The following is a 24712-nucleotide window of genomic DNA, read 5'->3' as shown; positions in this document are numbered from 1 at the left end:
ATGGTGGACATCAGGACTTGCTATGGGAGAAGACAATTTCCCTTCCAGAAATTTAAGTCCATTCCCCACTGGTTTGTCCCCATCCTTCAGTGGTCAGCTGGGTGTCCCATGTAGTCTGCACGTTTCCAAAGGCTCAGCCTCCCTGGAAGGGACCTGCAGGGCCTGCACAATATCAGGCACACAATAACAGGCACAAACATCTCCAGCCTTGATACCCGTGGCTGATTGCTGGGACAATGTGGGCTGAGCACAGCTTGCATCAGCTCAAGAGGAGCTTTTGGGGCTGCCTCTGCCGCATCTTGCCCTTCGTGCCACTGAACACAGCCGCAGGGTCTCTGTGAGCACTCCCAGCAGGGAGAGGTTCCCCGTGCTGCAGGGGGTTTTCTGATGTTAATTAACTGGCCTTGAGTACATGCTGCCGTCCTGTTCTGCACGTGTCCATCTCAGCTTCCAGCTGTTAGACTTCTCATCCTTTTCCCCCTTCATTTTTCCTCCTTGTGCTGCCGTGGCTCAGATGTTGCTCACATCTCACTGGCTTTCTGCCTTGTCCCAGGGGAGGGCTGCAGTTCGGGTGGGATGAGGAAGAGCGAACACATGCTGCTTCCATGCCAGCTGTAGGACTGGCCCCTGCAGTCTCAGTGTGATCAGGAGGAGGCCTTTTTTGCAGCCACCAGATATTTCGGAGGAGGAAAATTGGTGTGTTTTGCACAGCAAAAAGGGAAGAACCGCAAACACGTTCTGAGCATTTCTTGCCCCTACTCTCCCCACTGTGGGGAGAGGAGAAAGGCTGGAGGTTGGCATGCTTGGGGCCAGAACGGACGGAGCAACTTTTAAGGAGGATTGGAAACGTGGCTGCAGCTCCCAGAAGGCAAGGTGAGCCTGTCCCCTGCTGTGGGGTGTTTGGGTGTGTGATACTCCCCTAGCCCCACCACCTGGAGCAGTTCCTGTCCTGGTGTTGTGTCCTTCAGCTGGCTGCTGCCGGCTGCCCACAGCCCTCGGGAACACAGGAAACCATCTGTGACTGTGTCCCCTTCAGTGGCCCTCTCTGCAGCTGGGTTGAAGGATTCAAGCATCAGGTCCAGACTCAGCAGAACTCCAGATTCACTTCCCATCACCTCCCAAGACCGAATTGGTCTGATCCTGCTCCGTTTTCAGCCTCCACCTCCCAACGCTCCCCTGACTCCCAGCAGGGACGACTCAGCCCGGCCAAACCTTGCTGGCCACAGGACCCGGGTCTGGACCCGGCTCTGCTGCACCCCAGGACCCTGCGGGTGTCCTTGCAAAGCTGCTGCTGCCCCGACCGCGGTCTGTCCCCGCGGGGGGACCCGGCAGAGGCCAGGGCTGGGGAGGGGACGGTGCAGCCAGGGGAGGACCTGTCGCCGGTGGTGGTGAGTGACTGCGTGTGAACACGAACAAATCACCCTCCAGCTGAAGAGCCAGGCGGAGAGAGCTGGAGGCAGGGGAAGATTTATTTTTAACTCTGCGGAGTATTAAATAACATGCCCTGAAACGCATGTAAATGAGAGCTGGGGATCGAGCTGGGAGCGCGGGGGCTCAGGCCAGCCCTTCCCAGAGCCACCCGGGCAGCGACACCGCAGCGACACCGCGCCTCCGTCCCCTGGCTGGGGCTGCCCAGGCAGGAGGTGCAGGCACTGGCAGTTAGTGCTTAATAGACCTTATTACAATCCTCAGAGGGTTTCTTGCTTTATTTGAACGTATGCCCAAGTGTCAGAGGGAAGAGAGACTCTTGGGGCTTAGCTGGTGGTGACAAGATAATAACTGCTTTTTTTCCTGGCTCGTGTTTGTTTAAAAAAAATAAAGGAAGAGTGGAGTGCTGTGTTTTTTTTTTTGTTTTTTTTTTTTTTTTTTCCTAATTAGCAACCCAGGAACCTGCAGTGAAGCCAAGGAGGGGGCATCTCTTTCCCCCTGCCCCAAGTCCCTGGTTTTGTTGTGTTGGTGGGGCCTCCCAGTGACGCTGTGCTGGGAGGGGGAGCCCTGCCGCCTCCTCCCGCATCCCTGCCTCGTGCCCACCTCGTGCCTGGATGCGGCCGGCTGCTTCCACCCACCTCGGCCTCCAGGATGAGCAACGCTGCCAAGGCTCGCTGCTGGCTCCAGCTCTGCCTGAGGAGAGGAAAGGGAAGAGGAAAGCAGCTGATGGTGGATGGATCCACTCTGCAGCCGTGACCCAGATCAGGGAAATGATCTGGATTAACACTAATCCCCCTGCCCCAAGGGGGCAGCCAGGGCAGAGCAAGCTCTGCAGTGGGGCCAGTTTGCTCTTAGGGCATCTGTTTTCCTAAAAACAGACCGGGAGAGCCCAGCGGTGCCACCTGAGCACGAGCAAATTCACTGCACAAGTGAGTGCCCCTCTCCTGCAACCCCTGGGGGGTCCCTGTGCCCATCCGAGTGCTGCATGATAAATCTGTGCAGTGCTGGGGGCCTTGCTGGTCAACTAAACAGCCGACGCCAACAGAGGGTGAAGAGGGAGACACAGGCAGCCGCAGATCTGAATTACTGCTGCCAATTACCATCTGCAATTAGGGCCCAGTTCCCTGCGTCAGGGAGGTGGGAGATGAATCGGAGCGTTTGCCCATACCCTGGCCCCCGGAGAGAGCTGAGAGTTGATTTAGGAGCGGCACCCACCTGCTGGTAATGGGACACACGCTCAGCGAGCCATGACTATGGCCCCGTCCTAACAATTTGTGGATTTAATCTAATTTGCTGAGGGGGTTGGAAGGGTGGCGAGTTAATGGGGGTTCTCGCTGCTAACAGCCCCCAGAGGGGCACTTGGAGCCGAGCAGCTTTCACACTCTGCAGAGCCAAATCCCTGCACCAGCGAGCACAGCCACGGCCCCGCGCCACCTCCGTGGAGGTGCAGCCCCAAGGCTTGGTGCTGGCCCCTGGGGACCCATGGGGCTGGAACTTCACGTGGGGCTGGCTGGGACACAACCATGGCAAATCCCTCCCGTGCAAAGGGCTTGCAGCTGGCTGAGCCCTGCGTGTGCAGGCATGCACACTCATGCAGGCACACATGTGCGTGCACACCCAGCCATGCATGCCCATGCACACACATACGGGCACTCGCAGATGGTTTCTCCACACCAGAGCATCATGAGCTGCGGGGCACTACAGCAGAAAGCCATTAAAGGCGTAATCCGGGCACGGAGAAAATTGTTTTCTTAAACAGGTTTATTCCTCCGAGGGACGTATTTGCTTGAGAGATTTCCTCTATAAATTAAATCTGTCCCATGATCCAGATAAACGGCTGCGAGCCCTGCTGCCTGCCTTTGCACGGCATGGCTCTCCCCAACCCTGTCCCCATCCCGTGTCCTCCTGCACAGGCACTCCTGGACAGAGACAGATGGGGCATCTGGAGCACCACAACATGTCCCAGATTGGGACACGGGGCCGGATCCTGCACCGGGTGCTGCTGAGCCCTGCATTGGGCACGACCTGGGCACCCCCAGCAGGTCCCGGAGCAGCAGTGGCATGGAGCCGCGGGCAGCCCCGAGCCTGCCGCCCCCTCTCCATCCCCACCTGCCTCACTAATTGCCGCCCTGTCTTTCCACCAGTGCTTTTCACACCTTTTCCCATTGCTGCTCAGAGGCTCATAATGAATTTTGATAGTTACAATACGCAAGTGATAATTTCTAAAAGAATGGAAAACAATTATTTGCTCTGTTGGGGGATTAGATGATATTTAGTCTCTATTTAATGGAAAACTAATTAAATTACATGAGAAACTGAATAGAATTTTTTTGTTAATTATGAATATTGCAAGCTACAAAGGCTAAATGATGATGGATTCTGTAATCTGCCGTGCTTTTAGCTAGACACTGAGATAAGATGACAACTGAGAAAGAATGGGAAGAATGCATTTTAATTTCTATATCGATTCAATAACAGCCGGCTGAACAATGATCCGTTAATGGTGATCTGCAGGAGCTGATGTTGACTGGCAGGCTGACGGGTAATTATGTTAAAACTGGGGAAACAGTGGTTAAATAGATGTGCGTTTACTCCTGGAGGAGGCTGGGGAAGCTGCAGTGCCCCATGTGCTGAGCTTCCCTTGGGTTTGCCCCATCGTGTCCCTTCCCTTTGCCCCATCTTGTCCCTTCCCTTTGCCCCAGGCAGGGTGGGGGATGTGCTTCTTCACCAATGCCCGGTGTCCCCTGGGGCGCCACATCGGGATTTGGGGCAGGGTGAAACGAAGAGGGAGTGGTTCAGGGTCTACGCCAGCTGCTGTGCTGGTATCTGTGCTGGAGGTGCAGCATCCTGAGCTCGATGCCCAGATTTGGGCTCTCCAACACAGGCAGCATCCCGGCCCCTGGTGCTGGAGCATCCCTGATCCATCCCACGACTGGGACATCCCTGATCCTGGGGCTGGAACATCTCCAATCCCATGGCTGGAACATCCCTGACCCCTTGGCTGGAATATCCACGATCCCTGGCTCTGTCCCAGCACCCATCTGGGACCCAGTTTCACACAAAGCCACCACCTGTGTCACACCTGCAGGGCTGCTCTGCCTCTCCATCCTCTGGTTAATTAGGGGCTGATTAGCATGGATCCAGGAGACCTTCAGCCCTTGAGTGTATGTATCATGGCTGCTCCACCAAATTTGAGCTGCCCACCAGCCATGGGAGGGATTTAGCCTGAGCGAAGTGGCAAGGGCAAACGCAGCCCCTGTTAAAGGCACCAGATTGTGGTTTTGGGGTGTTCCATCACTGCCCGCGCTGGCTCCAACCCTGACCCACAGTCCAGCTCTGCTGGGAGCAGCCAGGCAGGGGGGGTGCCTGCGGGAGCCCCAGTCACCCACCCTGTTTAATTGTGTGTGACCTCTGCCTGCACAGCAGCAGCACAGAGATTTGCACGTGCTCACCCTGCACTGATTTGCATAATGGATGGAAATAAATATCCTCTCCCCGTCACCGTAACCCAGATAGATGGGTCCTCTTGGAAGATTTGTTTGCCAATAAACACACCAAAACGATCATTTCGGCTTGTTCCCAGAGACTGCTCGGCGCCGTAAATTCCTGCCCAAGTTGCTAAAAGATGCTCATGGGCACCGCTCGCCTTTGGCTCAGCTGCCAGGTCCTCGGGGCTGCCACAGCCCCTCTCCTGGGGACGATCCCAAGCCCTGGGCATGGATTTGATGTTTTTTTCCCCTAAATATTTGCTGGTCTGCTCGACCGCAAGTGCTGCTGCCTCTGTTCCCAGGGGCTATTTTTTGGCTGAGCTTGGAAATATTGAACAACTCTCATGCTGGACATGATTGCCTCAAATCCTGGTCCTGAGGCTCCCCGCAGCATTTCCTGCAGCCACCGAGCAGCCCTGGCTGCAGCACCGGCATCCCAGCTGGGATAGGAAAGCAAAAGCTGCCAGTGTTGTGGTTTCTTTCTGTTCCAGATTTTTTTTGGGAGAAAGAAAACCAACACGTCCTCTGTTGGTTTTCTTGAACTAAAAATAGAAATTTTTAGTAAAAATACCAGTTAAATATCTAACATTTCTGTGTGCTCTGCTTAGATCCCTAGCAGATATATCTCTCTCTAGCAGAAGGGCTGCGGAGGATACAGGTGGTTTTTACTGAAAACATCCCACTTTGGTTGACGGCGAAGATTTCATGATTTCATGTGGGATTTCATCCCACCTGGCTCCTCATAGCCTGGGGAGGGAGAACTTGGCCAGGCTGGATTCTGCCCCGCAGCCAGCTCCTGCCACAACAGGGATGCACCGAAGGAGACAACGACCCTGTGGGTGTCTTGGGGTCCTGGTCACCCTCGAAATGACTGTGCTGGCAGGGCAGAGCTGCTCATGTTTTCTTCCCTGCACTGGCGTTATAAGCTGTCCTTTAGGCAGGTTGGGGTTGTATAATAAATGGAGAATATAAAGAAAAGACAAACAGCACCTGGGGTAGTGGTTCTGCTGCTGCTGCTGGTTTCCATTTCCACACCTCTCAGTCATGTTCTCAATTGCATCCCGCAGCTGAGCACCCCATGAGGTCTGCAGGGAGCCCCCGTGCTGGATCCCCACCACTGCACTGGGTATCCCAAAGGGCTGTGACGTGGGGCTGGGACCCCCGCAGCCAGCTTTGAGGGCAAGGACAGGGAGAAAAGCAGCAGCACGAGCTGCCGGCTGAGCCACGGGCAGCATCAGTGCAAGCCTGGCTCCAGCAGGCACAGGGATGCTAAAGCACCCTGGTGTCCTCCAGGTGTAAACAGGAACCCAAATCCAGCACCCAGTCCTGCCCAAGTTTACCCAAGAGCCTCCTAATACCTCTTTATTCCCTCCTTGCAACCCAAAGGGTGCATTCCCAGGCCCTTCTGCAAACCCAGCGGCCGGTGCAGGTCTGGCCGGGCACCCCCTGCAGCAGAGCCAAGAGCCTGCAGACCCGGGCTGCGTTAGCGTGGGGCTGCTGCGCCCCTAATGAGCGGGCAGCTGAGCGCAGGCTGTCGTCTCCCGAGTGCCGCATTTCCATTTGAAAAAGCCAGCGATATTGAAAAAGAATGGCTTTCCACGAACAATGTGTCTTGTGTACATCAAAGCACTTATCTTCACAGCTTCCTCCCATCTCCATGAATGAATAATGTGACCCTGATTTAATTTCCTCCTAATATTTCCTCCATAATTTGCGTGTCATCTGTTTTCTTTCTTTCCATGAAAAAAAAAAAAAAAAAAAAAAAAAAAGAAGCAAAGGGCTGCAGGTCCAGAGGCAGGGTGGCGGGTTGTGAGCAGAGCAAGTGACAAAATGTTGAGCCCTTCCCCACTGCTCACAAATTAAGTTATCTGCTTGCCTTCTAGGGAAGCAGGTTGACATGGTATATTGACCTTTTTAATCTAAAATTGATTCTTCGCAAAACTCCACCTGGTCGAGAGCCAGGCAGGATCTCAGCACCATTGTGTTGGTTTTATCGCTTTCATTATTTTACATCAGTGCGTTTTGCCTTTCTCTCTTATTTACTTGAGCCTTCGCACCCTCGCAGTGACGGGGAGGGCTGAGCTGAGCACACTGGACTGGCAATTGCCAGCGAGATGCTACGAGGTGGTTGGGGCCTCATCATTTTTGATCCACAGGGTGAAACAGGTCCCTCTGCCCAGGTTCCTCCTTTGCTTAAATCCAGGAGCAGTTCCTGTGTTTCAAACACCCACCCGCTCAGATTGCTTTCAGACATCCCTCCTGGGCCCCCTGCCTAAGGGCATTGCTTTGTGAGCCCACCGAATTTTTGTAGTATGTATTTTACATTCACAGAAGCCAAGTGTTTTCTACCCCATCCTTTGGCCATAAATGAGCCTCCCAGAATGCTCCTGAAAGCACGTGCCAGCACACTGCACCAGGGCAGAGAGAAATTCACACCACAGAGGATGACAAAAAGCTCCAGGAGTAGAAGCAGGCTGGTCGCAGCAGTGCATGGGGATGCGTGCTCTGGCTGGGCCCTTCCAAACTTTGGATGGGTTGGGTTAGACCATGGTCAGACCTACACACACACACACACACACACACACACACAAATGCTCCTGCAAGGCTGTGGCCCATCAGATCCAGCACAGAGCTGCTCTGGTGTCTAAGCGTGCTCAGGGCTGGTTTAGTAGATGCTTTGCTATAAAAATCAGGGCTGAGGTTTACAAAAGCATGGAACTGAAAAGCAGTGAAGTGTTCCTAAGTCCTTCTGCTGGGTGGCATGTCTGGGGGAGGTTTCTCACACGCTGGAAAAGCACCATCCCAGTTTTTTCTCGGCAGATTTGCAGTCTCCGCTCCCCCAGAAGGTGTGCTGTGGAGAAAGAACAAAGACGAGCAGGGTGGATGGCTGTTAGGGGCCATACCCTGCAAGCTCTCCCTGCACCCACCTTCTTGCCCAAATCTTCCAGATTTGAGCCCTGTGGGAGCAGAGGCACAAAGCCAGATGGCTGCTGTCTGTCCAGGCAGAGGTCGCTCCCAGCCCTGGGAAGCCATGTGTGACCAAGGCTCTGCTGGGGGTTTCACGGGGGCTTTGCTCCCAGGGCTGCGCATCTGTCAACCCTGCAAGCCCAGGCGCTGCCCCGGCACAGCCACCCCAGCGTGGCCCCAGAGGAGGTGGCTGTGGGGTCCCTGTGCTCCGTGTCCAGGCACCACCCCCCTGCAGACCACAAGGGACACAGGCTGAGGCAGAGCCGGGGGATGCGGATCACCAATCCTCCATCCCTTTCCATTTCCAAACCGGGATCTAACCCTGCAGGTCTCCCCCCCCACACACACCTCAACCTTCCGCCCGGAGGAACCAATACAACAAAACCCCGCAATTAAAACCCCAAACTCCTGCCCGCTGACGACAGCCTGGCTCCAACAGGAGCCGCGCCCGCCGCCGGCTGCGGGGAGGCGGCCGCGCTCCCACCGCCCCCGGCCGCACGGAAGCCGCGAAGGGCTCGGCGCGGGGGCGGCGTGCCCGGCCGCACCGCCCCCCGCCCGGCCGCGCCGCCCGCCGGGCCCCGCTGGGAGCGCGGGGGGCCTCGCTCCGGTGGCCGCGTCCAGCCCTGCCCGCCGCGCCCTCCCTCCGCCCCCCCACGACCCCACCCGCCGCCGCCGCCGCCTCCTCCCCGCCCGCCCCCGGGGCGCGGAGCGCGGCTGTGCGGGAGAGACAATAGAGGGGCCGGGCGGGCTCCGCGCAAAACTGCGCGCCCCGGGGATGGATGGCGAGGTGTGCGCGACCCCCGGGCCCCTGCGCCGGGGGATGGGGTTGTAGCGGGGAAACGGGGAGCGGGGTCCGGGGAGGAAGGCGGGGAAGGGGGGCGATGCCCCTTGCTGAGCCCAGCCCGCCTCTGTGCTAACCTGGCAGGGTGCGGGAGGCGGCAGGGCTGCTGTGAAGAAAGTGCCGGGGCTGGCCGGAGGCTGGAGAGCGGGACATGTTGCTGGTGCCCCCCTGATGGTCGCCGGGTGGCGGTTCTGCTGGCGAAGGGGAGGCTGGTGAGAAGCTGGAGGAAGGCGACGCGCAGCCACGGTGGGGGAAATCCGAGGCTCCGGCTGGGAAACCATGGGGAGATGCAATGGGAGATGTACGCTGGTTGGATTCTGCTGCCTGCAGCTGGTAAGCCGAGGGGCCGTGCGCTCATCAGCATGCCGGGTTGTGCTTTGTGCGAAATGCTCGCTGTCACCGCTACCCGCTCCGTCTCGGCGGTGACCTTGCTGTGGGACCAGCTTGGGGATGCTTCAATGCGACCCAAAAAAAAAAAAAAAAAGGCAAAGAGAAAAGAAATGTGACCCTCCTCCCCTGCTTCAATCCAGTGCTTGCTGGAGTTGCAGAAGAGGAGATGGATTTGAAACAGTTCCCAGTGCTGTCAGTGCCTGGGGATGTGTCTTGAGCAGGTGTGAGCTTTGTTTCCAGCTGCAATCTCTTCTCTCCGAGTTAGCTGCTGCGGGTGGCTTCCCATCCTGTGCTCAGCAGCTCCAGGGATGGTTCTTGGGGCGCGGGTCCCTTGCCTGAGATTTGGCAATAGTGAAACTTGGAGCCACAGCCGGCACTTTGCAAACTCCTGCTTTTGAGTGGGACCGGTCTGCTGCGGGCTGGGGACACTCGCACGTTGGGGGAAGAGAGGACAGACAGGGTTCATTTGAATGGGATCGGGGATATTTGCAATAATTGTGTGTCGTGCTTTCCACCGCCCGCGAATCCATCTTCATCAGGCTGGTGACAGAGGGCCAGCCGAAGGGAGCATGTGGGGCGTTCGGGGGGTTTCTGATAAAACCAGCAACCACGGAGGTTGCAATTAATTATCCAGGCGCTTTTCCAGGCAGGTGGTTTGTTGAACCTGGTAGTCAAGTGGCACCCGTGGAATTACATTGTCACCATTCAGCGACTGTTGGGGGGCTCAGCATTGCAAAGGAAACAGGGAGGGAATTGCTGAAATGTTGCCTGGCCAGCCCACGATGTCCCCATGGACTGGGGGGTGACCAGGCGGCAGAGCGCTGTGGATAGAGGCGGTGATGTGTGTGATAGAAACGGGCTCAGTGTCTGCTCTTGCGGAGAGCTTTGGAGATGATGGTGGCATCCTGCTGACAGGCAGTTTCTTCCCAGCGTCGCTCCCATTCATTTTTTATCTTTCAGAAGGCCATGGCAGTGGAGTTGTTCTGACCTTGCAAAAGGTGGGGAGCGGCTTTTCCTGGGGCTAAGGGATGCTTCAAAGCAAATTAGTGCTGGGGGAGTGGAGCATCATGCTGCAGGAATTGCCTTCCGTGCCCTGAAACTTCCCCGCTGCTGCGGTTTGGTCGGTGAAGTCTTGCTTTGCGCCTCGCTTCTGTTCCCGCTTATTCAGGATAAAAATGATGGGTGTTTCCTTGTGTGCGGGAGTTTCCTGGCTTTCGGTCACTTTTTCCTTCACTGCTCAACTCAACAAGAGTCTTGTTGGCATTTATTCTGCAGGGAAATACTCCAGCTCTGTAAAGAGAGGAGATTTTGATGTGTTTATTTTCGGAAATGAAACAAATCCGTGCGAGCTCCTAGGCTGGGAGAGCAGCTCCCGCACGCAACCGGGGAAACTTTGTGATGCAGCCTGAGGCTGGGCTTTCCACCCCATCCTCACCCTGTGTGTCCTAGTGCTGCTGCGGCTAGGACAGGCTCCAAAATTGTCTCTTTTTGGTGGCCCTTCCACCCTTGGGTTCTCCCAACTCTCCCAGGCTGCACAGTGCTCTCCAGGAGGGAGCCTGGGCAGAAACGCCATCCTGCTGTGGGACTAGGCCACCCTGCCTCATCCCAGCACCAGTGCAGGATGCGTGCTGCTGCTCAGGGCTCTGGGCAGGCTGCGGACCACGTGCATGCTCCAGCTGAAGCTCCTTGAGGTGGTGGTGACCACCACAGCACCCAGCCAGCCTCGTTGCTTGCTCTGGGCTACCAGAAGGCAGCAGCTTGAGCCCTGCTGGGCATGGGGAGGTGCCCCCGAGCACCCAGTGCTGAGGGGTGGCAGCAAGGTGGGGCCACGTTTATGTGGGGTTGGGGCTTGCAGCGGTGGCACAAGTCCTGGTCTCCTGGGGAGGAGAGGAGCCTGGAGGCCACGCATGGCAGAGGATGCTCCTCCGGGTGGGCTGCCCCATGTGGTGGCACCCGAACCAGGCCGGGGACTGGTTTGCTGCCCACAGGCTTCTGCCCAGCCCCGTGGCCATGAGCTGCGGCACCCCAGGCAGTGCATCCCAGCCCCTGTGATCACCCAGATAGCGCAAACGCTCCTTCACCGCCGCCTCGAAGCACACGGTGAGCCAGGGCTGCAAGTGCCGGGTGTTTCCGCTCCTGGGAGAGAAGAAATGCCAGCCATAGTTTGCCTCTATTTGCGATTTTCCAAGGAAAAGGCTAAGAAACCAGTGAGTCATTTACCAGACACGCAACGACTCAGCCTCAAGAGGGGCTGGCTGGAGATATTTATGATTATGAGATGAAATGAAATCAAAACTCTCTTTTTACGCCAACTATCCAGGAACAAGAGGCCACTTAATGCTGCTAGCATCAGGTCAGCTCGCCACACAGAAGTGGCTCTGCTGGGCTGGGGGCTGGGGGTTCGGCTGCTGCTGAAACCAGCCGTTCCCTGGGACGCCCGATGTTGTCGGGGGAATTTATATTTTCTTTATGCGAGCAGTAAAGCTGCTGAGCTGGCCAGATGAAAAACAAACCTGCCGTGCCCTTCGCCACCGCCAGCACATGGGAGCTGTGAGCTGCTCCTCTGGTTCATTCCGAAGCCTAACGGTGGAGGCTGGAGGTGGCAGCCCTGCTGTGTCGCCCTCCTCCCGGGGCTGCTTGGGTGCGGGTGTGGAGGCAGGGGGACGCCTCGTTGTTTGCCCCACTCCCACCACCCCTCAGCGTCGCTCCGAAGTGTTTTGTTCTGTTCTTTGTTCCTCTCCTTTTCCTTTAATTGGCTGGGAAAGCAAAGCTCGGTTGATGCCTCCCGCCGGGCTGAGCCTGCCGGAGCTTGCCCAGACGGTGCTGTGCCACGCCGTGCCATGCCGTGCCGTGCCATGCCAAGCAGTGCCATACTGTGCCGTGCCATGCAGTGCCATGCCGTGCTGTGCTGTGCCATGCCAGCACTGGCCTCCTTCCTCCTGCAGCCTCCTGGGGCCAGAGGTGCAGGCAGAGCAGGGACGTGTCTGTCCCATCCCACCTGTCCATCCCACTGAGGGGTTTTCCTATGTGCAAACCTCCAGGATGCAACCCACAGTAACCGAGCCTGCACGAGGAGCTGGGAGAGAAGCTAATGAGTGACCCCAGGGCATCGGCCTAACGAAGGATGGGTGAGGGCAGCTCATGGTCCCATCCGCTGCAGTCCCCCGCTCTGCCTTGTTCCATCCCTTTGGGACACCGCAGCCAACCCTCAGTGGGGTCGTCCCCACTTGTCTCCACTGCACCGCGCACCCCACAGGCACACACCCACTGCTGGCACCAGCTCCATCGCCGCTGAGAGCCTCCGATGGCCACGGGCATCTTTTGTCCTTGCGTGGTTGCCGTCGTGCCCGAGCCCGTGCTTGGGGCCAGCACGAGAGCGGCGGGACTGGAGCTGCCCCCACCACCAGGGATGGGGGGAACGGAGCCCGGGCTGAACTCTGGATGTGGGTTTTCAATTACACAATTAAATGCACAATTAGGTATAATTACCAGTGCTCAGAAGCCGCGACTGTTCATAATAGGCATGTAATCTACTGCAGTCACTGTTTATACTGCTCAGCTCTGCTCCCTAATGATTATGGAAAGCTTTCACATTTGCATGGTTGCCATGGAAATTGGGTTCGGGGCTGACAGAGGCATCACGGATGGAGGACCCCACGGCTCCCCGCGCCCCTTCACCACGGGCCGGGCATGGTGGGTGCGTGCCCAGGGGATGCTGCGAGGGCCGGGGGTGCTGCAGGGCAGCAGGACCTGAAGGGGAGGGATGGGGATGTTCCAGGGTCGGCAGCACCGAGGGGATCCGGCGAAGACATGTGCGTGTGTCAGAGGTCCGCGTGTGTCCGGGCAGGTGCAGAAACCCCAACCCAACTTGTCACCAACCTGTGCAGCCACCCCGGGAGCCGAGGTAGGGAGCATGGGTGCGGGTGGCCACGGAGAAGCTTCCCAGCATGGCGAGATGTCCGCGTGCATGAGCATCCTCTGTTGTGCACACGTGTGCCTGCATTATTCATACAAAGAGCTGTGCTTGACAGTCTGCTATAAAGGTTTATTGGCGTGCGTTTGGGAAGGAATGGTGTTACAGCTCTCAATTAAAACCGCTATTAAAGCGCAGTATGTCTAAATTTGCAGGGCTAGCTAATGTGCACCCAAGAGTATTAAAGGGACCGCTGGAAGATCTCTCTAAATCATTAATGCTGATCCGCAACAAAGCTGGGAGCAATGGGAACCGTTCAGAGGGCTGGAAAAAAATGTCTTGGAGGGCTGGGGTGGAGAAAAAATGACTGGGGTGAGCCAGAAAGCCGTGGGCAGCCTGGCTTGACGTGAAGACCTGCGAAAGCACAGGAAGGAGAGGCTGATGCATGATGTGATCAGCAAAGCCGAAAAGACGGTGGCGTAATTGATGTCTCGGAAAATGAGCCTTGTCCAACAAAACTTGCTCTTGTTTCTCAATGAGCTCATGAGTTTGGCTGATAAAAGTAACGGCGTTGACATAATGGTACTTAGATGCCAATAAGCGATTTGATTTAGCCCCGCGTGGCTTTCCGTTAGAAAAAAATTAGCGCTATAAAAAATCAATGCAGCCGGGATCAGGGGATGGAAGCTGGGGAAGCATCAGCGTGCGCTGGGGCTTGACTTGGAGGGGCTGCGTGCTGAGCTGGGGACCCTTCAGCACCCATTTCGGTGCCATGGGTGAAGGCACAAAAGCACTGCTGGAGGAGGCAGCGACTCTGCCCCTCTCCATTGGGCTGCTCTGGACTTGGCTCCGTGCACCTGTCCTGGTGGCTTTGGCTGGGACGTCCCCGCGGTGACAAGCGGAAGCGGTGACACATGCCCGGGGCTTTCACTGGCTACGGAGCGAAGCGGGAGCCCGAGGCTCCCGGATCAATAAACATCTTGGCCGGGCTCCTGGCTGCTTTGTTTATTTGCAAGCTCTGAACTCTGCCTCTGGCTGAGCTCCGGGCCGGGAGATAATCACCGGGTGGGGAAGTAATACCTCAGTCTGGGCCTACTTGGTGTAATTTGGGCTAGAAATCCTATTTTCCAGCAGACGCTGGTGTGCCAGAGAGGGGCCTCGCCCTGCCCAGGTGAGATGTTTCAGGAGAGTGAAGCTTCCTGGTGGTGGGGTGGGCTGGTGTTGGGGTGGTGAGGGGGCAGGGGGGACGATGTCCCCGTGGGGAAGGGGGGGACTCCCTCCCCCAGCCTGTGCCCCTCTGGCACTGCTGCACCCCAATGTTTTCCCCTGGGAGGGAGGCAGGGGCTCCTCTGCATGGGTTTCTCGGACAAGCAGAGGATTGCTGCACAGGAGGAACTGTGGGGGCTCAATAATTGAGAAGGATTTGGGGATCAGACGCTTCAAAACTCATTGCCATGAAATTCCAGCACTCCATAACCATGGGATGGGAAAGCTACTGGTAAAAAACAGCCTGTGGGGTCTTAGTGGGAAATTAGGGGACGGCCACCAGTGAACTCACATCCTATCCATGGGCCATTCCATGGCTCAGGTCCCTATTTAGGACCCAGAGCCAGTGCTGAGCCCATGGCACTGCCATCCCGCCTCACCAAGTGCTGGCACAGCAGCGAGCTGCGGGCTGTGGTCGCTGGGAGGATGCTGGGCTTGGGCAGCAGCACCCAGCATCCTCCCAGCCTTGTGCCAATGGTCCATGGTGGGAAACAGGGCTGGAAAAGGGCTCTGTGACCCCACAGGCACCGCGTGCCACCCCTGGGAGCAGGATCCTGCCAGCATTGCCTCCCTCCAGTGAGTAGGGCTGGGCACACATGGGTGCTGCAGCCATCGCTGGGTACATCTTGATGGAAAGGGGAGAAAAACACCAGAAACAGGCAGCAGAGAGGAAAGAGGCACAAAAGCGTGACGTTCCCATCAGTGCCGGCCGCACGTCTGATAGCTCCTCCAGCGCCGGCCGGCAGATGCAGGTTATTGCGTATTGATCGCTGCGGCGCCCGGCCAGGCAGCGCTGCAGGCACCAGGGACGGCCTCATCCTGGTGACATGGGCTGCATCCCCATCCCCTGTCCCCTGGGGTGGCCGGGGACACCCTTGTCCCCATCACAGCACGGAGCTGGGGGTGGGTTTTGGCTGGAGGGGATGTGTCGGGGGTTTAGCGTCTCCTGGGAAGAGGCTGAGTTGTCTGGGGACAAAACCTCCCAACCCGGCAGGATGCTTGGAGGTAGGACGGTGTGGGATGGGACTGCTGGCATCTTCTCTCCCTGTCCTGCAGGTGACTATTCATTTCAATTTTCAAAATCTGTATGTAACAGCCTGGAAAAAATGGAAAGGAAAAGTTGGCACAGAGCAGCCCGATCATATTTAAACAGGACATTAAACCCCAAGTGTTTTATTAATAAGATTAATAACCACTTGGATGTGGTTGGCTGGGAAATTTCACACATTTTTCGCTTTTCACTCTGTGGCAGAAGGAGATTTGGGGGAGAAAAGGCCAATTGCCCATCAGCCTGCACCTGGGCAGAGGCTGCGGTGCAGGACGCAGCACTCCCTGCAGAGATACCCAAAGCCCCCCGGCTTTAGGTGATTGTGGGTGCCCTTGGGATCCCACACCACACGATTTGCCTTATTATTCAGGATTATTATATTTTCCCAGCGGGCGCATGGTGCTGCAGGCACAGCAAATCTTGCTGGGGTGAGGTTTCCCTGTGCTCCACCAGGGACCCAATGCTGGGAGCCCCAAGGGATGCGGGGCTGTGTCGGGGTGCCCAACACAGGGGCAGCACATCCCGGTGGTGCCGAGGGGGTTTTAGCAAACAGGAGCTTCAGGAGAGGGCTGAAGGAGGGTGGATTTTGAGGGGTGAATGCCAGAGGTGCTCTGATGCCCCGAGGAACCAGAGGGGTATTTGAGGGGTGTCAGGCTGAGACCCCACACAAGGTCATTCCTGTGCAGAGATGCTTCGGGCAGTTTCTGTCACCATTTCTCCTGTCACTGGGCGGTGTCCCAGCACCCTCCTCATCCTCACTGCCCACCCCGTGTCTCATCCAAGCAGAGCACACAGCCGCTGTGCCTGGCCCAGGTCACTGTCATGCACAAGGGACACAACCTGAGGCAGGGCAAGGACCAAGGTCGGAGTGCTGACCTCCTGTTTGGCTCTCAAGGCTAATTGCCTTGATTAGGGCTAATTAGTGCTCTGGGCCAGTCTGGTCTCTTCGATCAATAGTGCATCCCTTCCCCGCTGCACGTGCGCAGGGCAGAGCCAGGAGCACAGCCTGGGGACACCGAAAGGAGCCGGTGCCGTGGTTTGGTCTCCTGCTGGGGAAGGAAACACAAAAAGCTTTGGGGGAAGGGATTTGGGAAGTGATGGGGCTGGGGCATGGTCTCCCCGTCCCCTTTTGTGGCTGGGGGCTGCAGGGAGCTGTGGACATGTCACCCTGGGGCTGGGGCACTGCCTGATACCTCGTCCCCTGGGCACGCTCCTGTGGTCCCACGGGGACACCAAGGCCCTTCCCTTTTCCTTTTTTTTTTTTCCTTTTCTTTTTCCTTCTTCCCTTTCTCCCCATTTAGGCCCAAAACCTGGCCCCAACCCCTTCCCCACAGCCCGAGGGGGCTCACCAGCATCCAATCTGTGTCTCCATACCCCCCTCTGCTCCTGTCCCCTCCTGTCCCCCCAAAACCACTGCACCCAGCCCCTTGCTGGGCAGTTACCAACCCCCCAGCAGCCTACCTGACTCCCCCAGTGATGCCATCCCTCCCATCCCATTTTTGTCCACCCTGGCCCATTTTTATCCATACCAGCCCATTTTTGTCCATCCTGACCCATTTTTGCAGTTTCTGGCTCAATTTCCCCCCCCCAGAGCAGCGGGGGGCAGTGGGAGTGCTGCGGGGGGCACATCCCCAGGGCAGCTGCAGGGATGGGGATGGCACCGAGCCCCCACACCGGGGCAGGGACCGAGGGCACCCTGGGAGCAGCGGGGTTGGTTTGGGATCAGCGCCGGGGCTTTTTACCCGCCTGGGAATTCGCAGCACGTCCCTGACTCGGTGACTCCAAACACGGATTTAATTTGGCAGCAGGAGGCTGTTATTGTTACGGCCCGCTCAATAAATACCAATTGATTATTAAAGGCTTTTTTTTTTTCTTTTTTTTTTTTTTTTCTTTTTTTTCCCCCTGAAGCTCACCACTGGTGAGGTCCCCTCCAGCCCTGAGGGAGCGCGTCCCCATCCCCTCCTTGTCCCCTCATCGTCATCCCTAGGGCCATCGGCTCTCCTCGGGCTGTGTCTCTTGCACCCGCCCTGGCTGGCTCCCGGCCCCAATTATTTTTAATTCGAGCACCCGAACAAAAGGCTGCGCAGAGGCGGCGAGCTTGGGGCACCCTGGGGAGGCGGCACTCGCCAGACAAAGCAAAGCAAGCCCTAACGATGGGCATCGCCCGCATCCCCTCCCCGCCATGAATTATCCATGGGCCGCATCCTCCCTGCAATTAGCGCTGTCGTTAATGGGGCTGGGGACCCCAAGGAGTAAGAGGTGGAGCTGGGTGCTGCTGGGTGCTGAGCTGGGACAGCCCCGTTTCCCATTTGTGGGGACCCCAGTCTTGTTGTCAGGCCATCTGTGCTGTCCTGCTGGGTTTTCCCCTGAATTTGTACGTGGAGATCCTCATGGGGAAGCACCAAAAGGGCGATGGCTTAGGGCAGAGGCACGCTTTGGGTGCAGAAGTTGGGGCAGCATGCACGTCCCAGCTGGCAACTCCATCCCAGGTGGCTTCGGGGGGAAGAAACTCTTTTTTTGGAGAAAAAAAAAAGCCATCCCTGTGGCCTCTTGAAGTGGCATTCAGCCTGGCATGGAGGACAGCCCCGTATCCCCATCAGACGTGGGTGGCTGAGGTCTTGCTGTTTGGGGTGCTCGGGGCGGGTTCAGCCCCAACACCCACAGCACCTCGGTGCCAGCCTAATGCGGTGGGCATGAAAAGAGGAATAACCGATTAATAAAAGCAATTTTTATGGATGTTTAAGAAGTCTCTAATGAGCTCCCATCCACTGCAGCTGCTAATCGCTGTGTTTAATAATGTGCTGGTGGTCACGGCGCGCTCTGCTAAGGCGCCTTATTAAATCCTCGCCGTGATGAATGGGAAAGGTGGCAGCATGCTTAACTGCAATTGTTATTTTGCTAACGTGCAGCAATTGTTGGAAATATGAAGGGCTTCAGTTCTATTAGGGCTGCACATCCATACATGCGTGCCCATTTGTTTCCAGCTTTTGTGCCTCTCCAGCACTGATATTCCTGCCGGCGCGGGAAGATGGGTTTTGGGCTGTTGGGTTTTCAATAAATGGGATTGCTATTAAATTCCTAAATAGTAACGGCAGCGCTAATGATGTCCTGCACAGCCCGTTGCTCCTTAAAGCACCCCAAAAGAGCCTTGTGGCTGCTTGGGGGAGCCCCCAGCAGCCGAGCTCTGGCTCTGGTCCTCGTGTTGCCGTGTCCGCAGCCACTTCCCACCGCGTGCTGCTTTCTCATTCCGCCCCTGGGAAGATTTATGGAGCCACCAGCGCCGCGTCTCCCTGCCGGGCCCATCCGTCTCCCCGGCTGACAATAACTCGCCTTTAATATGTGCATATGAAACCCGTAACCGCTGTCACTCCCCGTCCTAAGTGGCTCGAATTAGAGGCTTGAAAAACGAGGGCAAGCGGCCAAGGCGTGGCTGGGCACCCAGCAGGTGGGAGGAGAGGGAGGGCAGCTCCTAAAGGTGCTGGGGTGGGTGCTGAAGGATGGGGCTGGTGGATGGAGGGGCTGGGGGGACACCTGTGTGCTGTCCGTGATGGGACAGTGAGGATGGATGGGGTTTTGGGGAGTGTTTCTAGGTCAGGGTGGGCCCTCCACCCAGCGCACCCATGGGTGCCACCTCCGCGCATCCCTCCAGCCCCTCATCCCCGATGTGGGAAAGGGCTCCGGGAGCATCCCCCCCGGCAGGCGGCTCTGCCCTGCCATTAAAACCAATATTTGGGAGCCACGCGCGGCTTCGCCTCCCCAGCGGCTGCCTCCGGCTGCTCCTTTGGCGGCGGCGATGCTCCGGGGGATTATTTTTGCTCCCCGGTTCATTAGCGCAGTTGTTACCAGGCAGATTCCTCGCCCGATTTTCTTTGCAGCCTGCAGGTCGTGGGAGGAGGGACTGCCGGTTTCCATAGCAATACGGTTGGCTTTAATCAGTATTTCTTTCCTGGGAGAATTGATTACGAAAGGTGTCACTAAATAAGTCAGTAAATTGGATTTTTTTTCCCTTTCTCTTTTCGCCCCTCTCTCCTCTATCAGATTATATTAGCAGCGTCTTTGAGTCGCTGTTCGAGATCCGGGGGAAATTACCTCTTGCTTCTTGCAGATGTTGGACTAAAGAACTTAACCAGAAGAATTAGCATCGAAATTGCCTGCGGCTTAATCCTTGTCCAAACGGTGCCTTTTATTGGGAGCCAGGAGCCAGCAGCAAATCTCGCCCTCGCCCCGGGCTTGGCTCTCGAGCTGCGTCACCCTGAGCCCTCCCGTCCCTGCCGGGGCAGGAGCGGGGGGGTTGCAAGTTTTTGGAGGTTGGTCTCACCCCAGAATTTAATATTTAGGGATTTGGGTTCCCTGTCTCTCTCCTATCTTCCCACCTCGCTTGCTGTCCCCATGCATCCCCCAGATTTAAGCTGCGGGAGCTCCCCGAGGCCACCAGCACCTCTGGCCAGAGCCACCTCGCTGTCACCTCCTCGTGGGTGTCCCCTATATTGCATTAATGCAAGAACACAACTTTCTATATTCTGTAATATAATTTAGCATTTTGATTCTACAAACAATCTGCCAGGCTCCCCTGTGCCCTTCAGGTGCAGGGTGCATCCCTCGGGCTGCCCTGGGACAGCCGTGCTCTGGCGGAGGTGCCCACGTCCCCGGTGTCACCGCTGGGGACATGGAGGAGCTGGGCTGGGACAGGGACACGGCTCCACTCGGCATCCCCAGACCCACGGGGAAAGCCCCCTCCTCCACGCACTCCCCCATTTACTAGGGATTTTTTTTAGGGGGTGTTGCTATGTTTTAATTAATTCTCAGCCTCCAAGTGTCCATGCTGCTAATGTGCTTTCTGCTGTGAGTCTTCGGTTTAATCATCAGCCGTGGCTCATTGTATCTAATTGAGGTGCTTGATTAATCACAGTTTTATTTGTCTGAAAGCGTGTTTGTTTGGAGCTGGCATTTGCAGGAAGGCATTTGCCAACGTTTCCGTGCCCTGGCCCAGCAGCCGCCCTCAGCTGGGTGCCAGTGCCTTGGTCTGGTGTCACTGCCACGTGTCCTGCTGGCGGGGACAGCGACATGGGGACATCTCCCTGGGGGCTTCTGCAGGGCTGGGGGAGCTGTGGGTACCTCCAAGGCTGAGCTGGGGACTGGGGAACTGTGTTGGACTGGGGCTGGGGGGTTTGTTTGTGGGATGGGATGGGACGGGGTAGGGTAGGGTGGGATGGCCATGGCCATGGCCATTGCCCAGGTCTTCTCTTCCCTTGATTTCTCCTCTTGATCTAACTTAGGCTACAAGTAGTAATTCAGAAAGGTTCAGCCCAAGTCCCTTCCCAGGCCACCCAGTCGTCCCCCCCAGTGCTTCTGTGGGTTTGCAGCCAGGAGCTGCTCTCAGCCTGGTATCTGCCTTTCTCCAGGCTTCTGGTCATCTGCCATCCCATGCCTCAGTTTCCCCATTAGCCTGGCAGTGAGGATGAGACGAATCAGCCCCTCCTGGCGGTGCTGGTGGCCCTGGCTGCTCAGCTCCACCAAAGGCTCTGTCACCAAACATCGCTCGCTGTTCCCATCAGCTGGATGTTAACGAAAGGAGCTCTTCAATTGCCACGGCTCAAGAAAGGGACAGCAACCGGAGCAAAGTGGCATGGCCAGGGCATGGGGTTGTGAGGACATCCATCCTGTCCCAAGGAGATGGTGGCATTGTCATTTGTCACTGTGCTCCTTGGCAAAGCCCAGCCACCCTCTGCAAATGCTTCTGGACATGATGCTGAGCAGAGCAGGACTCAACCCATTTCCCAGGTGGGTAAACTGAGGCACAGCAGCAGCTCCAGGGCAGGTCTGGCCCATTGCCTGTGTCCCTGCTCCATCCCCTGTGCCCATCCTTCCCCCCTGTCGTCCTCAGTGGAGGGACCCTGGGGACCATTCTGAAGCCATTTGTGGGGACAATTAAAGCAGCCCATGAAATGCTTTGTCAGATGGAGCCTGTCTGCAGGAGGGTGTCAGCTGGGAGGCAACTTCTGGTGGGGAAGTGTGGGAATGAATCACTTTGACTTCCTTGTCTTTCTGTCAGCGGCAGTAAAAAAAAAAAAAAAAAAATCTCATCTCAGCCTTATCGCTCCGGTTCAGCATTTATATAACAGTAAAAATAATAGATGCAATATTGTATCTCCAGCCTGTGCGCAGTATAAGTAGTATTTGAATGTGCTCTGAGCCTCCGTATGAGCTGGCTGCCACCATTGGATGCGCGGAGGTTTCCAGAAGAGCTCAAACAGCTCCTCGTGGGTGGGATGGGGCTGCTTGGGAAGAGCCCTGGTACACGATGGGACCCCATCACCCTGATTTTGGGTTGCAGAGAGGATGCTCAGCCTGCTTGTCCCTTGCTGGAGCGCCTGGGGCTCCTCGCAGCGCAGGGCAGGGTGACGGCAGGGACCGCTGTGGGGACGCGGGGTGACGCACGCCGAGCGTGGAGGCAGCAGGAGCCTGGTGGGTCTGGGGGCGCACAGGGCTGTTGGGGTGCTGCTGGCTTGGAGGTCTGGGGACCTGGGGGGGTCTCCTGCCCCGTGGGTCCCACCTCGGCTTACCCCGAGGAACCAAGCCCATTGCCTGTGGTGTCACAGCCCGGGCAGGGATTTGGGGACCCTGGTGTGAGCTGCTTGAGATGCTCGTCCCCCCATCAGGCATCTCCATGCTCTGCCTCAGTTTCCTTTCCCTAAACTGGAGCCAAACCCCAAAAATGGGAGGGTGCTGGCTGTAAGCTGCCTTGTGCAGCACTTGGTGACTTTTGGACTACTTTGGGGGGACACCCGTGGGCTGGCACCACCAGCTGCCACCGGGCTGCATCCCCCGGGCTGCTAGAGCTGGGGACAGATTTGGGAAGGGGCCGGGGGGGTCGGGGCCGGGGGGTGCCCTGGGACGGGGTTGATGCTCGCGGTGGGGGCACCCATGGGTGCCGGGGTCGCATCCTGCCCACGTGCCGGGCTCCTGGGGCGCGGCGTCTAGACAGCCGGGGCTGCTGCTGCGTTCCCATGGCAACGCGGCCGGATGCGGCGGCCGGAAAAATTAAAGAAATAACGGGGAGGAAAAAATGGCAAGAGACAGCCAGGGCCGCCCGGGGCTCGGCAGGTGATGGGGAGCCCCGGGGGGGACCCCAAAGCTCTGCCTGTCCCCCCACTATCTCATCCCATTGATCGGGGATGCGAATCCAGCAGTGCTGGGATTTAGGGGCAGAGAGGTCCCAGCAGGGGCTTTGCTGGGGTAACAACACCTGCAGAGTCTGGAAAAAAAAAAAAAAAAAAAAAAAAAACAACCCCACTTTCTTCAACCTCGCTGCACAACCACCAGCAAAAGACCCGATTTGTACCTTTTTCGCCCCCTTTGTGCCCACTTTGTGCCCGTGATGCGGTGGGGCTGCAGCTCGGCCCTGGGGCCGCATCCAGCCCATCGCCGCCCGCTGCGTGGGGGCCCGGCGCCGGCTCCTTTAATTTATTTTCATCTGCGCCGCCGCCTGCGATTTCACGAAGGATTTTGCAAGTTGGAAGTAGGTCAAGAACTTGTTTCCAAGTCATTAAATGAAGTCCCTGGGTTCGCAGCGGTGTTTGCACCTCGTTAATAGTCAATTCGCTCGCTTGCCATTAATTTAAATCGCAGCCAATTTCCCTAAGTGGAGATGTGCGGCTCCTGGGGGTGGGTGCGGTGCTGGGGGTGCCCAGCGCAGGGTGCTGGGCAGGATCCGGCCCAGGCTCCATCCGTGGGTCGGTCCCACGCACTCCGGTCACCCCAGCACCGCTCAGCACCCGCCTGGGGACACCCAGTGCCACCACCTTCCCGGGGGCTCCAGCAAATCTCCCTTCCCGCAGGACACCCCACTGCCAGGTCGGATCCTGCCCCACATCTCTGACCAAAGGGGTTCCCACCGGGCCCCAGGATTTCTTGCAAAACCTCCCAGAAACGGGGCGTTTCTGGCAGCGAGCAGCCGCGGCCGGCGCGGGCTCAGCAGGGAGCTGCGCTCGCAGCATCTTTGGCCGCGGCAGAAGGGAATCTGCGATGGAAAAAATCTATTCAAATGCAGCTAAATGAAAGTAAATCCCTGGTGAGCCCCCGGCATATGGTGTTCAGAAGGAAATAGCCCGGCTGAAGGATAATGGCCCGTCGGGGGGCAATGAATCCGCGCTCCGCTCCTGCCACGCCGCGGGGACGGGATGGGTGGATTTAAGCTCGCTGCATTGTGCGCGGGGCTTTCGGCAGGGATTTGTGCCCCGGCGCCCAGATGCTGCTGCTGACATCGAGCTCGGTGCCGCTGAGCACGGCAGGAGGCCCGGGGGCCGCATCCTGCTCCCCTGCCTGCCCTGGCCTCGCTGCAGCCCCCGGCAGCTGAGCTGCACGTTGTCGCCTTGCCAAGAATCGTGTTGGGATCGTTGATCCTTGGTGCTGAGTTGGGGTTAAAAATCCCCCCTGCAGCATCTCGTGTTTGGGGTTTCATCCTCTGCCCTGTTTCTCCCCATGGGCTCTGGGCTGTGTGGGTCTCCAGGACCTCTGGGGATGGCGAGCTGGGACGTGGGCAGCACCCAGACCTGAGCCCTCCTGGAGGGTCCCCATGGGCTGTCCCCAGGGGTCCAACGCCAGTGCACGGAGCCCAGCACCTGGGAGGGGCTCAGCATCCCTTGGCAGTCCCAGCACTGGGGCTGGAGCCCCCATCACCTGGCTGGTGACACTGCTGCCGTGCTGTAGGGGACAAATGCCAGCAGCAGGCACCAGTGATGTCCCTCCCCAGTCTCCCACTGTGCCTGGCTGGCACAGGATGCCATACTGGGATGCTGAGCTGGGATGCTGTAATGGGTTCCATAGTAGGACGCTGCACTGGGATGCCATACCAGGATGCTGTACTGGGTGCCATACTGGGATGCCATGCTGGGATGTCCAGCTGCTTCCCAGTCTGTGCTCAGCCCAAAAGCAGGTGGCTGAAGGCAGAGGCCACAGCAGCTCGTCCTGTCCCATACTGAAGGACCGTGCTGGCCGCCTTTCTCAGCTGCTTTTTCCCCTGCTGCTTGCTCAGCTTTTGATGAGAAATTTGTGGCACAACAAGGGAACTGCGGACATCGAGGCGTGGGGGACATTTGGGGACCAGGGAGCGGGGAGGTGTTGCTCCCACTCCAAGCACTGTGCACGAGTGTACATTGTCCTGCTCCAGATTTGGGGATTTGGAGCCTCCAGAAGAACCAAGCAGCTCTGCTGCAAGGGGCCAGGGTGGAATTCAGGCAGCCAGAAGTAGACACTGGGAAAAATGGGGAAAAAAAGGGGATTTCCCCCTGCCCAACCACTAAAATCACCATTTTCCTGCTGCTGCTTCCCTGGGGAAGTTGCTGGGCTCTGCTGCTGACATTTGGAGCCGG

At 57.4% G+C, this 24712-nt stretch overlaps 1 protein-coding gene and 1 long non-coding RNA gene across 2 annotated transcripts in view; one reads left to right on the top strand and one right to left on the bottom strand.

The window, feature by feature from the left end:
* Positions 1–6700: 6700 nt before the first annotated feature.
* On the bottom strand, positions 6701–8352 carry LOC311423406. The gene is made up of 3 exons (XR_014685702.1): positions 8232–8352; positions 7844–8112; positions 6701–7767 (listed from the first exon to the last, which is right to left on the bottom strand). It is a non-coding gene; the product is annotated as an uncharacterized lncRNA (long non-coding RNA).
* Positions 8353–8535: 183 nt separating this feature from the next.
* NKAIN1 (sodium/potassium transporting ATPase interacting 1) overlaps positions 8536–24712 on the top strand; it is a 28492-nt gene continuing 12315 nt past the window's right edge. The window contains exons 1-2 of the mRNA XM_084496822.1: positions 8536–8670; positions 8809–9057. Of these exons, the coding sequence (XP_084352948.1) occupies positions 9004–9057 (54 nt within the window). The 5' untranslated portion in view covers positions 8536–8670; positions 8809–9003. The remainder of the gene's footprint in view (positions 8671–8808; positions 9058–24712) is intronic.

This window comes from Aythya ferina, assembly GCF_964211825.1.
Source record: "Aythya ferina genome assembly, chromosome: 24".
Taxonomy (NCBI): Eukaryota; Metazoa; Chordata; class Aves; order Anseriformes; family Anatidae; genus Aythya; species Aythya ferina.
The sequence above is the reverse complement of the archived record's forward strand: the minus strand, read 5'-3'. Positions and strand labels throughout refer to the sequence as shown.